Source organism: Artemia sp. Qi Xiang Cuo, chromosome 12 (genome assembly GCF_049724085.1).
Source record: "Artemia sp. Qi Xiang Cuo chromosome 12, ASM4972408v1, whole genome shotgun sequence".
Lineage (NCBI taxonomy): Eukaryota > Metazoa > Arthropoda > Branchiopoda > Anostraca > Artemiidae > Artemia > Artemia sp. Qi Xiang Cuo.
In genome coordinates this window covers 61,383,899-61,401,104 of record NC_142805.1, presented here as the reverse complement: position 1 = coordinate 61,401,104, position 17,206 = coordinate 61,383,899, and the positions used below count along the sequence as shown (strand labels likewise).

At 32.8% G+C, this 17,206-nt stretch overlaps 1 protein-coding gene across 1 annotated transcript in view; it reads right to left on the bottom strand.

The window, feature by feature from the left end:
* Positions 1 to 17,206, bottom strand: part of LOC148946370 (uncharacterized) — a 127,051-nt gene that overhangs the window by 57,953 nt on the left and 51,892 nt on the right. The window contains exon 7 of the mRNA XM_089098414.1: positions 585 to 697. Coding sequence (XP_088954540.1) covers positions 585 to 697 — 113 coding nt within the window. The remainder of the gene's footprint in view (positions 1 to 584; positions 698 to 17,206) is intronic.

Here is a 17,206-nt window from a genome sequence, read left to right as displayed (position 1 = left end):
ATATATATATATATATATATATATATATATATATATATATATATATATATATATATATATATATATATTGCATGTTTATCATACATTTATTTATATATTTATTACATACAACTATACTTATTATTATTATATTATATATAATATATATTTATTATACATTCTTATTTATTACTTTTTTTGTATTTATTAGAATACATTTATTATTATTTATTATATTATTTATTCTAATTTATTATACATTCTTATTTATTACTATTTTTTTAATTTATTACAATACATTTATTATTATTTATTAAATTATTTATTCTAATTTATTATTACATTCTTTTGTATTACTATTTTTACTAAGGTTTAAACTGCTATTTTACATATTTTCGGCCAAGTTGATATCAAGGACAGCATTATCAAGTCCCTCCCTATCAAAGAAGGGGCTTAAGTTTCCAGTCTTATAAATCTCCCATAGTCTCTGTTTCTCAGAATGAAATAATCTTACTTCCTTTGAGAAGAAGAAATAGAGCAAAAAAAGCACTTATTCAAATGCTAATCTAATGCAGAGCCTAGTCGATAAAAAGTAATCCAATTACCTTTGAGGAGCTGAATTGTGCCCTTGAGACCATTTCTCAACAATCGAAAAAACCTTACTTTCAATAATTAAGGTCTTGTTGGGTATCGGCAGGGTTTCTATAGCTTGAAGAATCTGTAAAAGATAAAATACATCTTTTAAATATAATGTTGGGGGGGGGGCCGTGCCCCCTAGGGAAAATACGCTTTTGAAATTATTGTTTTTATGCATGTCATAGGCATTTATCACAGATACCTTTTTTGGAAATTTTATTCTAAAATTGAAAAAATGACACCCCCCCCCAGATAATGAACAATACTTCCCCCTCCCCCTTAACTTTCCTTAAAATCAATACCACTGTTTATCGTCAGTCGTGGATTTTTTCGATCATCGCCAGGACTCATTTCAAAAGCACCCTCTTTTACTAATACTTTACCAAAAATTATTACCAAAAATAAAAAAAATACAATTTTATATAGAACAAAAAAAAAGAAGATATTTTGGCCAAGCTTCTGTGAGGCGGTGATCTGAAAATTACACAAAAAGGTAAATATAAAAACCATGGCCACAAAAACTCGAAACTTCCAGTTTTCAAGATGGTTTATTGATAATAATACACGTTACATGGAAAGACAAAATACGAACCGTAAAAACGTTATAAACTGTACAAAGGAAGAATATATTTCCATACAAACGAAAAAAAGAAAATACTTCGGCACTACCTCTCATCCATGCTCTCTGAAAATATAACGAAGAGGTAAATATAAAACCATGGCCACAAAACTTAAAACTTGAAAATTTTCCATATTATGTACTGAACATAATACAAATAGGGCCGTATCCAGGATTTTTTTCGGGGAGGCTATTTTTTCCAGGAGGGGGGGGGTTACAAAAACAAATTTAAACCGAATCAAAGATTTGTTTACATACATTTTTGTGACATTCTTACAAGGATTCAAATCCCCTCCCCCTCCCCATGGATATGGCCGCAAATACCAGGCTACATAAAAAGAAGAATGGCAGAAAATACAATAAACTATTTAGAGGTAGAAATACAATTTTATATAAACGAAAAATAATTGAATAATTCGGTGCTATCCAATGAAAATTAAAGATAAAAGATTGTCCTTTTTTTCTTGTTTTCACTTCTTTAAGGGCATCTTAATTTCGTAATCACAAATCAATTGTTGGAATAGAGGACATTCATAATCCATTTCCTAGAAGATGGTGAGACTCTGAGAAGGGCCAAAGAAACCCTAATCTCATAGAGATACATAAGACTGGGCTCAATAATTATGAGCGGTACCTGGAGAGTATAGTCCAGTCTGTCATAACGACTCAGAATTCGGCTATACCCACCACGAGATAAATCACTCCAAAACTTTGTCGACCTTGAAGATGCGACTACCCAATGAATTGAGAGGCTACGGCGCTCTTTGAAAAAATGCTGCAAAAGGTCGGAGATGAAGAGTTTGTACCTGAAACATTACGCGACTAGATTCTCTTCCTCGAAACCTACAAGCCAGAAGCAGGGGCGTCCCGAGGGTAGGCGGGGAGAGGAGCGCCAACCCCCCCCCCCCCCAACTTTTTGACATTCGGTAAAATTTTCGCCGAAGGTAAAAATTTCGGCAGAAATTTTGCAAAATCGGCCGAAATTTAGCAAAATTCTTCATATCTTCTGAAAATTCGGCAAAAATCAGGTAGCGATACGGTAAAATTTACAAAGATCGCCCCCCAAATAAAACAAGCCTCGGGACGCCCCTGGCCAGAAGAGCATATTCGTTAATTTTTAACACAAGCTACAAAGCTTTACCCCTCACCCCCTCCCCCCACCTGGTCAGAGCTTTTGCCTCGCAGAGCCATGGAGGCTACAGCCGCCCAATGAATGGATTCAGATGATCATTCAGATGAAGAGTACCGCCGGCTGGTTTCAGTCTCCGAGGATAACTGCACCTTCAAAGGTATGTCTCCTTTTTTCACTTTTATAATTGTTGTTTAATTTAATTTGTTTAAATTCATTTTTGTAGAAGGTAAACAATCTATATTTTTTTTCTACGCCGCAATCACTTGCTTTTCTACGTTCGCTATCGTAATGTCGAGCAAATTTTAGCACTCAGACAGCCTTTAATAAGACAAAAACGGCCTATCGAAGAAGAAGAGGGCACCAAGTAAATATGGCAAAATTAAAATATTTATAAATTGTTTATTCAATTGGATCATGACGAATCAATCCTTTTGGATAATATAACTTTAACAAAATCGATTTATAATCAAATAGTAAGTTTTTAACCAATATTTTAACCCCGTTCTATAGCCAAAAATAAGAAAAAGGGTATAATCTTTAAAGGTCCATAAAAGACTTAAAATTGAAATTTCAAGTTAAGCGATTATTATATTCGGAAAGAGCATAAAAAAGGCATTGAATGGTATATTCATTTAACTCAGGCCTTCTTAAACTACGGGTCACAACCCCAAATGGGGTTGCGTAGCAAAATTCCAGGGTCGCGAAAGATTTTAATATTAAATATTTAAATAGACGATTCTATAACACCTAGATGTGTATTTTTGCAGAATTACTCTCACAAACCTGCAATCACAAAAAAGAGATTGGAATGCGCGCACACGAATTACAGCGAGACAATGATTCAATAACACTGACTGTAATGTGAGCTAGTGTAGTATTGACTCTCTTCACAGTGTTGCCATATTGGCTTATTTCCCCCAAGACTGGCTTATTTTGATGGTGAATGGTGATAATTTTTTTTTTAATTTATCCGCTTAAATCTTGGCTAATTTTATTATGATCTGGCTTATTTTTTGCCTTGAAATGCTTTTTCGGGAAAAAGATTATGTTCTTCAGACATCCATGCATCATTTGAATTGAACGAACAAAAAGCTTTTGTACCTCAATTCTTCTAACAGGTTAGGGGTTATGTTCTCGGAGACTGCGTTTGGCACTGTAAAAATTGTTTTTCAAGGCTCTGACTTACTTTTTGCACCTTCTGACAACACTGGGTCGTCTAGTGGAGTCAATTGTCAGTGTTTACGAGATTTCATTTTATTTCTTTTTGTTCACTAATTAATCAATTATTATATGCAATATGTTATTTTATATATTTATTTGATTTTGGAATCATAATAATTTTTACAACTTTTTAATAATATTTTTAATTTTTTACTTATATAAGAGTGGTACTGACACAGATAATAATGCTACAAACTCTGCTCAGGCAGGACAAAGTGTTGAAAAAAAAAACATCTAATGTACGAAAAAGAAAATATAATGAGTGATTTCTTCAATTTTGCTTTACATTTCAAAATTATACTGAACAGCCTCTGTGTTTGATCTGCAATAAATTATAGGCTCCAGAGAGTATGAAACCTTGAAAAAAATAATAAAACTTGAAAAGCATGTTTTTATTTAAGTAAACCAAAATAATATTTTATAAAACCGCATAAATCTTTAAATAAAGAAAAAAAAACCTTTGAGAAATAAAGTTTCACACTGTATTTTAAAAATGAAACGCCGTTCACCATTGGAGAAGATCTTGTATTACCTGCTGCTATTTCTAGAAAAATGGTAGAAACACTAGATGAAAACAAATATGTCAATGATATTAAAAAGACTTCTTTGTCAAACGACACTGTCTCGAATAGGATTTCTGATATTGACAAGGAGCAACTAGTGCAACTTCTTACAAGAATTAAAGAAATCCCAAAATTTTCAATTCAGTTGAACGAGACAACTGATATTAATAAATTGGCTCAGTTGTTAGTATATGTCAGGTACATTTATAAAGATTCGTGGAGGAAGAATTGTTATTATTTCGTCCTATGAAAGACCATACTACAGGGAAAGACATAATTATATTGTAAAGTTGACAAATATTAATACTGAAGGTTTGGAAAGAAAAAATTCTGTTGAATATGCACAGATGGTGTAAGAGCAACGACGGGCAAAAATCTTGGTTTTAAATGATTTTTCAAGATGCTATAAATGAAATAAATGACCATATAAATTTTACTATGACCATATAATTTTACTATGACCATAATATATGACATTATATATGACAATATGACAATATGACATTATATATAACAATATGACATAATATATGACAATATGACATTAAATTTTACTATGACCATAATATGACCATATAAATTTTACTGACTGCCTTATTCTCTACGAGGCCGTTGCAGGAAAAAAAACTTAGCCCCAGAATTAAACGATGTGTTTCAGGATCCTGTTAAGATTATAAATTTTATTAAGAGCCATGCCCTTAACAGCCGTTTTTTTTTCAAATATATTTAATGATACGGATTCCAACAGAACAACTTTATTTTTACGCGCAAAAGTAAGATGGTTGTCAAGAGGTTGAAGTTTAAGAATATTATTGTTATTAAGAGGTCTTATATCCAGTAGCATCAAGGTCCACCAAGATTTAATTTGTTATGCAATAAAAAAATAGGCATATCCATCTCATTAAATTTGTCCTTTAATTTTAATTTAATACTTATCGCTCAACCCCTGAGTTCAAATATATTCGAGTGAACTAAGACGTTCACAGAATTACTTTTTATTTATGTTACTGCATAAAAGCAATTTTGATAAAAAAAAAATGGGCATTTAATTTTTGTAACTATAATAAAAAAAATTTTGCGACTTTTTGTAAAATTTTCAATTTTAGATTTTTGTATGTTTCTAAACAAATTCTAGTAATATACATTTTCATATTTACATGTATATTATTATCTAATAAATAAATCATCATTAATCTTTTTCTTTTAAATTTATATGGGGTCGCCAGGAAACTAGGAATCATAAATGAGATTTTGAATAAAATTTTTTAAGAAACCCTGATCTAATTTATAGCTTAGTAATGGAAAGATCTCCAATTATAACGATTCTCGGCAGGGTTACTACAGCTTAAGGAATGCAATGATACAATAACCCAATAAAAACTGGATTCCCTGATGTTATAGCCTTTTTAGCTGATGTTATTCTCGGAGAGCCTGTTGAGAATTAGAAAAGCATTTCTGTGTTCCTGGTAAGGCGTTCTACTTGGAATTCTCTATTACGTAAGTGATAATTGCTTTCAATCTCCTAGGGGTTCGCGATCTCCTAGAAGGCTAGAACAGCTCAGCACAACTTCGAAAAATTATTTACATTTCGAATAATAAGTAAATGATTTTACAAAAATGTCAGTGTGTGAGAATGCAACCGGGGTGACACTCTTCTTGTTTATCCATGCCAAATTTCATGGGGTGTATAATGTAATCACATGACACCTCAGTATGATATTTAAAATTACTCTATAAATAAATTACTATGTACATGTCTCAAATACATTTCAATTGAATTAAAAACTATAGTTTTTTACTATAAAGTAAATAAAAATATTTTTGTACTTACATTTAGATTTCCTGTATTTAAATTAGTGGCATGCGTTTACCCCCCCCCCCCCCGCACCCCTAAAAATGCCCCCTGTGGAAAATGAGGCTTTAAAAATTTGAAAATTTTATTTGAGTTTTATTTCTTTAATTTCGGTTTGGGGAAGAAATTTTGGTACTTCTGTATTATGCGCCACTCGCTGACGTTTACGCTGTGTAAAATTCGAGAAAACATCGGTTTTTTCGTTAGTTTCTTCGTTACTTTAGAAATAAATTTGGGCTATAGACTTGCACATTTGGGGGGAGGGGTTAAGTATAGAGGGTCTGTATGCAAAATGTGTTTGATAAAATTATTCTGCATATTAGATGGATTGATAAAAAAAAGTGAATTTTAAAGCCAAAAATACGGCCATGAACACACTAAAATAACATAAATGAAAGGCACAAATAACATAAACTTTGATCAGCGATCATCATAAAACACTTAAATTAAACACTACATTAATATAATGATATTACTTAATACTTGGACAAACGGTCATTGAAAAAAAACACTTAACGCTTGGAAAAAACACTTAAATAAAACATTACATTTACTTTATACTGGGATTTTTTTTTTTTTTTATTTATTTTTTTCAGTTAACAAAATTTCCAGATACCTAGCTATTCTTCTGTAATTTTTTAGTGGCCATATACCTAGAAAGAATTGTTTTCTGACTTCTAACTATCCAAATATTTTACCCCCCCCCCCCCCTCAAGAGGAAACAATTCTTCTTATTGAACTTCTGAAACGGAAAGAAAATGTGCCGTTTGACAATTACTAGAAAAACTAGGAGAGCTCAGAGGTTTCGAAAGTTTTTATATTACTTAAAATATGCAGGTATTGTTTGAAAAAAAGCTGTTTATTTTCAAAGCCGTTTAGTTAAAAAATATTTTGAGACCAATCGTGACAAAAAAAAACTTAGCAGTCAACTATATCAAAATTTCATTCGTTTCAATTCAAGGGGAAGGCAGGCATTGACCGAATAGGAGCGGGGCCCGATCGGTTTTTCGGGGGGCCCTCTTACATACTAAATATTTAAGTAAAATATATCTGCCTTATAGTTTAAGTACGTAAATTAGTTCACGTACGTAGTGCAAAAACACTCTAATATAGGATTATCCCTATTAAATTCTAAGTTTTGATAGTTTTGATATCTAACATATCAATAGTTTTGACATAAACTTTAACTGGTATCTACCACTACTGCTACTACTACTACTACTACTAACAACTCACCTCAGCACCAAGCCGCCTGAGGCCGACACAGCTTATCGTCAAAAACAATTTGCTTTAAAATTAAAAAGAAAATGTTTTGTTCATTTTGATAGTAACACCCTTTCAACAACGGGACCCGATTGAGTCTAATCGCGCTTTATCCGAGCCTGGGGAAAGGGAGCAGTTTATTGAAATAGTGATAAGGAAAGAAAAATGTACCTTTTGCAAATTGTAGGAGACAGACTTCAAAGACATCCAAAAATATTTATATTATTAGGATATTGTTTGAAAAAGAGCTGATTAGTACTGGGAAGCCATCTATGGATTCCTGCACGGGAAGGTTCAACATATATTTAACCATTTCGCGAAATACGTAGCTAAAGAGGAATACACATTTTACTTTCCAATAGCCCCATGGTAAAAAGAGAGATTAAAATCTTGTTTTTTTAAGTCTATTGGCTATTTAGCAATTCTGATACTGTTCTTTATCTGGGGTTACCTTATTGTGCATCATCTCGAAATTCAAAGTGAATATTCAGTTTAAATATTCAAGAACAAAATTAGATAGGCACCTGGCTCAATAATACGGCTTCGTGGTGTCTATCGTCATAATATTTTAGGCTTTCTTCTTAAAGCAGTTGCCCTCCCGCACGTTCTCTATCCAGCCCTTCTTTTTCAAGATTTTAAAATCTGCAATTTGTCTTCAATTCGCGTTTGCAATTTAAATAGTGTACATTTTTGCTTGGTTTTTCAATTTGTTTTAATATCACTGACTTTGTTTTGAGATTTAAAATTAAAGAGCAGTTGGAATTAGCTATGATTAAGACATATTTTTTTATGATAAGAGTGAAAATACATGTATTCTCTCTATGAAGAACCTTTTCGCTTTTTTCCACAAGTTAGATAATGTTTGGTTACCTTTTTTCACGTATATTATTCAATTATGCTTGAAGCCTATTGTAAATCGTTGCTTTGTTTTATTTGTTAAAGTTTTTTAGCTATTTCATCTGTGTATTTTATATGGTCCTCGATTTTGAGGGAAATAATTAAATGTTTCCCTCCTTTCAAAAAAAGGAGGGAATACGAATCGATGTTCTGATTACAGGCCGATTACTGCTTCATGACAGATTAGCAAAGTTCTTTAGTTAGTTTTATTAAAATATCTGGAGCCTTGTAACTAAGACCTGACTCAAATTGGGTTCTGTAAGGGTTTAAGTATGGATGTTTCTTAAGCCCTCATTTCAAGAATAAAATCTTTTTGTAAGCAATGGGATAGAGTTTATAGACTTGCGTTAGATTTTGCGGTGGCGTATGATTCAATTATCCATTCTTGGGCTATGACTGCGCTTCTGAAGAATAATGCCCCACTTCCAGTAGTTTTGGTTTTAAAAAAGTGGTATGGCTCCTCTCGTATTCGTATTAAGTGGAAGAATCAGTTTAGTGATTATAATGTTAAGTTATGTAGGGGGCTGAGACAAGGAAGCATTATTTCTCCTTGGATTTTCAATATTACTGTTTCGGGGCTCTTTGATCAAATTCAGTTGACTTTTATTTATGGTAAAGGTTATGTTCTGTCGTGGATTGCTTACGCAGATGATTTACTACTTTTGAGTCGATCGCTTCAGTCACTTCAACAAAATGTAGATTTTTTAGCAAAGGTTTTTAGTGAGCATGGACTTTGTTTTCGCCCTGAAAAGAGTCAGTTTTTAATTCTTGGTCCTAAGGCTAATGATCTCGTTAATTCAGAAATTTCTGTCCATATTTATGATAGTATTTCAAAACCTTTGGAATCTTTTTTATATCTTGGTGTGCATTATGGACCAACTTTAGCTATATGCCGTGGTTCTATTTCCAAAGCAGTTAAAAGTAGAATAGCGTCTAGTTTTGGGGCAGTAATTTGTCTTCGTGATCTTTTTTCTCGGAAACCACTGGCTCGGGTATATAATACAGTCGCTTTGCCTCAAATTTTAGTTTTTTAATAGCTTCTCCCGTTTTTTATAATTATTAATATTTCGCATGTAAAAAACACAATTTTTAATTTTGCTAATTTCCTTTGCCGCTTTTCTAAATCTGAATAAAATACTTTTTTAATGAATGCATATAAAATAAAAAACCCTGTTGATGTTTTGGAGAAAAAGCAAAAGAACTTTTTATCCAAATTAAATGTTTTTTCTCATAATTTATATAGAGCTGCGCACGAAGCTTAATTTATTTTATTTGATTTAATTTTGAATGAAGTGTTAATTTGTGAAGTGTTAATTTATTATCTATTGAATGAAGTGTTAATTTGTGTGATAATTTTGATTGAAGGCCTTTGCGTATTTGTTGTTTAAGATAATTTTATGGCCTGTTGATTAGCGGTTATTATTTTTATTTATTTCTTTTTTTACTCTTCGTATTCGGAGGAAATAAAAAGTTTGAATTGAATTGAATACATAAGATGCTATTTTGTAGGGTTTTTTTTTTTTTTTTTTTTTATCCCAAAAAGATGCGGAAGTACTGCAAATGTCAACCCAGAGTACCTCAGACTGATTAGATTAAGAATCACGCATGCAGATTTTCTTCAAGATTTTAAAATCTGCGATTTGTCTTCAATTCGCGTTTGCTATTTTAAATATTGAAAATGTTTCCTTGGTTTTACAATGTGTTTTAGTAACACATAATTAGTTTTGAGATTTAAAATTATAGAGTCGTTGGAAGTATCTAGGATTAATATGGATAATTTTTATCGTATTTCTGAAAATTTGCTGTTTATGCACAACCTTTCACCTTTTTTCCAGAATTTAAATATTTTTTTATATTTTGTTGTTGTGTTTTTCTTACGTATTTTCTTCAATTTTGTTATTAAGCCTATTTTACATCAATACTTTGTTTCGTTTGTTCAAGTAGTCCGTTTTTGTAATTTAATTTATGAACGTTATATACTCCTCAATTTTGAAGGAAATAAATATATTTAATGCTATAAATATAATATTTAATTATTTACTTTATTTTATTTTATTACTTAATTCAATTTTCTTGAGAAACAAATAGCGCAACCTTTTTAAACCCGTCTCTACTAAACATAACCGGTTCTACTACATATACTTCACCTTTATAACCGGTTCTACTTTATTAGAAACAAGTTGCAAAATTTTACCAAAAACTTTTTATGCTTGATAATTTATAGGAGTTTTAAAGATGATACTGCTCTTTACTCTTTAATCTAAGAACGGGTTTGTTGGGATGGCGGGTAGATCCTAAGAATGAGAAGATGCTGATTACAAAATATAATTTTATTTATAAGTATTCACTCGTGGAAATTTATAAGAAATTAGTTTTCATTAATTTTTTATTAAAAATGAAAAACTAATAAAACCCAAAAAGTCAATTATATTAAAAAAAGATAGATAATAGGCCAATATTGAATTAAGAGTCTTAACTGAACTTGCATTAGGGGAAACGAGGACTCTTTTAATAGTGGTTTAAATCCCATTGTTTTTAACTCTTTATAGAATTACTATAAAAGTTAGTTTTATAGAATTGCTTCTTCTCATTCACGAAGTTTACAGTAGATATTTTCAAATATAAAGGTAGATCTCTGTCCATTCTGGAAAGAACAGTCTTGCTTATTGGAAAGAAATGTTAAACAAAACAGGCTTAATATATCACCTCAATAACCAACACAGTGGCGACAGCGCGGAGGGGCCACGACATAGGAGAGGAAAAATGGAAAAAGAAAAAAGGAAAAAGGAAAAAGGAAAAGAAAAAAGGAAAAATCCAATCAATGGAACAAAAGAAGAACATGAGCAAAACTTCCACCAATTTATGTCCTGGTAAACACTAAACCGAGGGGTCCCCCACTTTCCGTCATAGTGTAAAACTCAAAACGCCGAGTGTGCCGTCCAGTTCCACAGTCCCATCATTCTTCGGCACAGTTCGACCATGCTTGGCCTACGCCACCTTGTGTATGCGAGTTCTGAAAATCTGCGACACCTCAAACAAAAGTCGTGGTAGTAAATGCACCCCCCCCCCAGGAAAATTTCTATAGACACTATTGAACCAACACCAAGGATTTGACAACATCCCTGAAATATTAGCACATATATTAACTACTCGTTAAGCTCCATAGTCATACTGGAATTGCACTAATTATGGTGTTTTTGGGAAATTTGCCTTAAAGTCAGTTGCTTTGCAAAAGAGTTCGTTATGAACCTGCATTTCACTCACGTGAAAATCCTAGATAGTGCAGTAAATGAGAGCAGGTTTTAGAGAAGACACCTTTGTTAAGTTAAGGAGGCTTTCAGGGATGGATCTACAGGCCAAATTCGGTCAAGCGAAAAAGTCTTCAAGATTATACTTCGACTTTTCCCAGATTTGTAAGGTTAGAGAAAACAGGCGCTTTCGAAAAATTTGGTTCAGTGAAGTAGTTGTCTTAACTTTCGACAGGTTTAGTTAATCGGGTTGGTTCGCACTGGGAACAGACAGCGACCAACCCCCGAGCAGAGCAAGAATGTTCTTTTGGCAAAGGAATTTAAAAAGGCAACTCTGGCAGTTCTATACCTGCCTCTACTTTTAAAAAAATCAAGTTTGTCTCATCAAGGTTCAACTTAACTAGGATTCAAGGTTCAATCAAAATTCAGTCGCTAATCTGGTTGAAGACAATTCCCAGGACTTAAACCTGATTTGAAACTTAGGGTCTTACGGAGAAGAAATGCCCCGACAGGCAAAAATCCATGAATTGTATCAATGAGAAACATTATCGACTGTTTGTATTCATACCGAATGTTTATATTCATACCGAAAACCGTGAATTGTATCAATGAGAAACATTATCGATTGTTTATATTCGTACCGAATGTTTATATTCATACCGAAAACTGTGAATTGTATCAATGAGAAACATTATCGACTGTTTATATTCATACCGAAAACCGTGAATTGTATCAATGAGAAACATCATCGACTGTTTATATTTATACCGAAAACCGTGAATTGTATCAATGAGAAACATTATCGCCTGTTTATATTCATACCGAAAACCGTGAATTGTATCAATGAAAACATTATCGACTGTTTATATTCATACCGAATGTTTACATCATCAAACTTTTCTATTCTCCTCACTAGCATTTTCCATGGTTGTTGCTGTTGTTCAGAAAAATCGTCAGAATGATCATCGTGTTATCCGTAGCTCTCTAAACATTTCAAGATTACTTATCTGACCAGCCCGATTGCTTATAATTAGCGCTTCGAGCCACATCAGAGGTTAGAAAGATTACTACTTCAAACGATCTGGATTAGTTGTCGCTAAGTTTAAATGTGTAAGCGAAATGCAGGATAACTTAGGATGTGACGTCATATATACATAAAGAAATAATTTTTTTCAAAAATCGAAATCAGATGTGACATATATGCAGATAACAAAAAGGGACAGTAATTTTGAAATGTCACACACTTCATGAGTACATATGATTTATGTTGTGACTCGGCTAGTTGAAAAGTTGCCGGATAAGTATTTGTTGTTACCCTTTACCAATTACATCCTGGGGAGGTTTATATTCAGTGGATAAGTCGAATAAGGGATACTCAAACGCACTCCCGTAAAAATTTAATTTTCGATTGTTTGAAAAAATAAAATTAGAAACTAAACTACAGTGACAGATGAATACAGCTCCAATGCTATATTACGAATATCTGCAGGATCCTAGGACAAGCCAAAATGTCTTTTTAAGCTGAGACAGGTATGTTAAAATACTTATCATAACAGGAAGCCTCGAGTCTTACAAACAGGGATATGAGATTTCATGCAAATAACACCTTCTCATACCTAGAATTGGGATACAAATCTGTTTCTGAAGTTTCATTAAGATAAGAGAAGACGTTTATCGAGAAGCAGCTCTTTCTTAAAATTATTAAATTCCATTCGAATCATTTCAGTATTTTGCAGCAGCTTAGAAATCTCAACTTCGGATTTCATCGAATATTCTCCTCCAGCATCTAAATCTCTGTCTCTATAAGAGCTTTCTAATCTTGCTTCATTAAGTAGTAAAATAGCTCTCACATACCTTTTCTTGACAAGATTTTAATTTATGCATGTCTAGAACCAATGGAGATGTTCTGGAATGTTATTCTCAGTGAAAATATTATGTCCTATGTCCTTGACAAAGAAAGTAAATAAAAAAGATGCGATAAATATCATCACTTAACCCCCTTATGATTTACACCCTATTTACCGATTTTTAATTAACTCAGGAAATAAAAGAAGAACTAGAGAAATTATTTAAACATTAATTCAGCAAAAAAAAATCGAAATTGGAAAAATTCTGAAAGCTGGCTATCTTACTCCACTAAGTACTAAATACCACTCACAAACCTATTCATATTAATAGTTTAGTATTTAAAAGTTAAATAATTTAATAATAATTATTTAACAGTTAAATTGCTCATAATTCAATTTAGGCGTGTCTAAAAGAATTGTAGATGTTCTGGCATGTATTATTCAGTCGAGACAGGATATTTCGTCCTTCAGATAGAAAAAAGATATATGAGACTAATATCATTACTTACCACCTCTATTTGTTCCCCACCAAGTTTCAATTAATTAAAGAAACCAAGGAAGAAATGAAGAAATCGTTCAAAACATGGAACTCGGAAAAATTGGTGAAAATTGATAAGAGACAAAGAAAAACGTGGACGTTAACTAATTCTTAAATCATTTCCCCAATTTCGTTTTAAAAAATATCTCCTTTTATAAAAAGAATAAAAACTAAAAAGCATTTTACTATTACGCTTACTACTACTACTATTAACTCTCTATACCACCAAGCAAACTAAGGTCAATATAGCTACGCCCGCTCCTCCTCCATCCATATCTATTCAAAGCCTCCCTCTTTACAACCTCCCAAGAAGTTCGCTTGCCAATTCGTATGTCTGATACTTCCTATTTGCCTATAAAAGTATGTGCCTATTTGCCTATATCTTATTTTTTGCTTATTTTCCTATATCTATTTATCTATATAAAATTTGCCTATTAGCCTATATCGTACAATTATATATCTCAACTTCATGCTAGTTATTACGGAGACCAACGGAACGGAGACCAATCTTCTATTACAGAAAGAATAAGGCAAGATAAGGTTTTATTTCAAAAAGGCTATCGCCAGCTTTGAGAGAACTAAAATTAACATTAGGTTGAAATAGTCTTCCAGACAATCTCTCTTTGATATTTTAAAATAATCAGTAATGTCTGATGAGAACAATACAAATCCAGGACAAAAAGGACATCAATTATTCATACCCTGAAAAGAAATGCTGGGCCCGTGTACACCAGAAATACCGAGTTTAAGTTGCGTCCCCCCTCACAATTTCTGGCGTCCATGACTGAATGGTTAAATGTTCAAATAATAAAACATGTATAATAAAAGTTTATTAAGTGTGGGAAAAAACGACGCCCTAAAACTCAATTGCCCACAAGCTCTAATAAACACGTAATACCCTAGCCCTAAAGCCCTAGCCCAGTCATAAGCCAGAGAAGAGTTTAAAAACAAAATAGTATGCTTCCTTTGAAAAAAAACATTCACATTTGATTCAAGAAACTCAATTGTTTAGTTAGATTAGTTTGTTTTTTTACTTAAGCTGTTTTTTAGTTTTTCTGGCGTTTGTAATTTTTAATTCTTCTTCTGCTAGGCGAGAAATGGGCTTTCCAGTCAAAACCATTTAGCCCTCTTCCTTTTAACTTCAGCGGGATATCCAACGTGGTGTTCTTCGTCTTCTTTTGTAAGGCGTCAAGGGGGCCTTTCGTCTCTTTACATGAGGTATGTTGAACTACTACAGATGGCTTCTAGTCGTCTATCTTGAAATGGTTATTTGGGTTTCAGGAGCTGGATTAAACAGGTGTATATTTTGACTTCAGCACTCTTTGTGCAGGTTAAGTCAGACATGCTTTCGACTAATGAAGAAATTTCGCGTTGTTTGCAACACTAACAGTTTTTTTTTTTAAGGGTATACTGTGCCGGCCCTGGTATATTACATTCGAATAGGCAATGAGGAATTGATTCATTTATTCTGTTGCAATATCCACAAAATGGGGAGGATGGGGTTGGGCCAGTTGAGTTTGGGAGTTGATAAGAGAAAGCCTGCAGATTTAACCCATTTGAGTCTGCACATATTGACCTGTATAAAACCTAGTAAGGCACTTCAGATTCTTCTATAATCAATTTACATTCTTATAATCAATTTACATTTGCATTCTTTGCGTTTGGTTTTAAATGGATGGCGTTGTAAATCAGGAAGGCAAGGTCCATATTTTTCGATTTAGATTTCATTTATTTCTTATAAAATTTTAAATTAAATACACGTACCAAAAAATGAAAAAATAAGAATTGAGAAAAGATTTCAGTTGTCTTCAGTGTATATTTACAACAAAGAAATGCTCGACCCAAGCTGAAACGAAATTTTCTGGAGGTTTTTATGAATTCTAGAGCCTTACCGATTGAATCACGCTCAATAATGCTTTCCACAAACTGTTGGAGGGTTCGGCCAACATAAAATTTTCCACAAGAACAAGAAATACTGTACACGCCACTACCTAAATTGCCACAAGTCTTCGAGTTGAAGGTTTCGGGGAGTGTTGAAGGGTTAACGTAAATTGTTTTTTGTGTAACATAAAACTTAGACTTCTGAGTCATGACTCTTATTTTTTCCGATCTGGAGAAAGTTTAATTTCTCAGCGTTGAGGGAATTTTTCAATCTCTTAAGGGATTGCCGCGTATATCTTTCGATACTGCATACTTCTTTCATTTTATTTCATCCGTCTCGTGCATGAATGCCACAATTTTAGTCATCACAGAAATGGGTAACAGCTTCCTGCAGAGTGTCACTGTGAAATTAATCAATTCCCCTCTCGCATGAATTTCGGGGTACTGTAGAACTCTTTCACGATTTCTTTTAATTGAAAGACAACAGTATGTTGATTAAGTTTCTAATTAAAAAAAAATAAAAAATTTGCAATAAACTGTATAAGAGATGTCATAAAAAAAAGAACTGCTAAGCTTCTCCCCCCTCTTGTTTAGATTTTGTTTTTAAGTTTCAAATCAAAACCTAATTTTATTCTTATAATGTAATTCCGTAAAAAAGATAGTTGTTGATAAATTCCCAGAATTTAGAAAGCTAGTCAGTGGTTATGATCAAGGCAGAATCAAGCTGAGTCAAAGTTGCTTGATTCAAAGCAAGTTTCAATATTATAATTACGTACAAGTCGTTTAAGTATTTCACCTAGGCCTGGTATATGAGCATATTTTCCACCACCCTGACCATCTGACCACCTGATCGTACAATCTCCGAGGGAGAGAGGTATCTCTAACTATAGAAGCTTAACACAATTGGCTAGAGAAGCCATTGAAATGAAAAAAAATATTTTGCTAATCTTTCTATGAACAGAGACGCGGGAAGTTTGAATATTGACTCAGTTTATGATATCAGTCTTAAAAATGAGCCTATAGTTAATAATTTTAATAAATTCTTGCAAAATAATCAGGGGACTAAAGTAAATTCAAGACCTAGAAGCAAGCGCGTCCCAAGAGGGGCGGGGGCTAGATCAAATACAAGACCTAGGAGAGTTACAGCAATAGTTGCAAACAATACGATTATTTTGTAACAGAATAATTAATTTCATTTCCATTTTATATTATTTTGTCCAGTTGCTTTGGTGTTCTCATTGAAGTAACTCTATTAGCTTCTGTTACCTATGCAGATCAGTTGCGACAATTGTAAATATTAATATTGGTTGTTTTTATTCCTTGGTTTTGGTTTTTATTCATTTTTAGGTTATTTAAGACTTTGTCTTTGTTTCATCAGCGTTAAAGACGCCTCGTTTTCATGCTGGCGAAATGTCCGACTTGTTTGTGTCTATCTTTTCTTTCTACTGGCCGTATTTTACATTATAGTTTCGAAGATACCTAGTTTTATACTGACGAAATATCCGCGTTGTTTTTGTCTTTGTCTTTGCT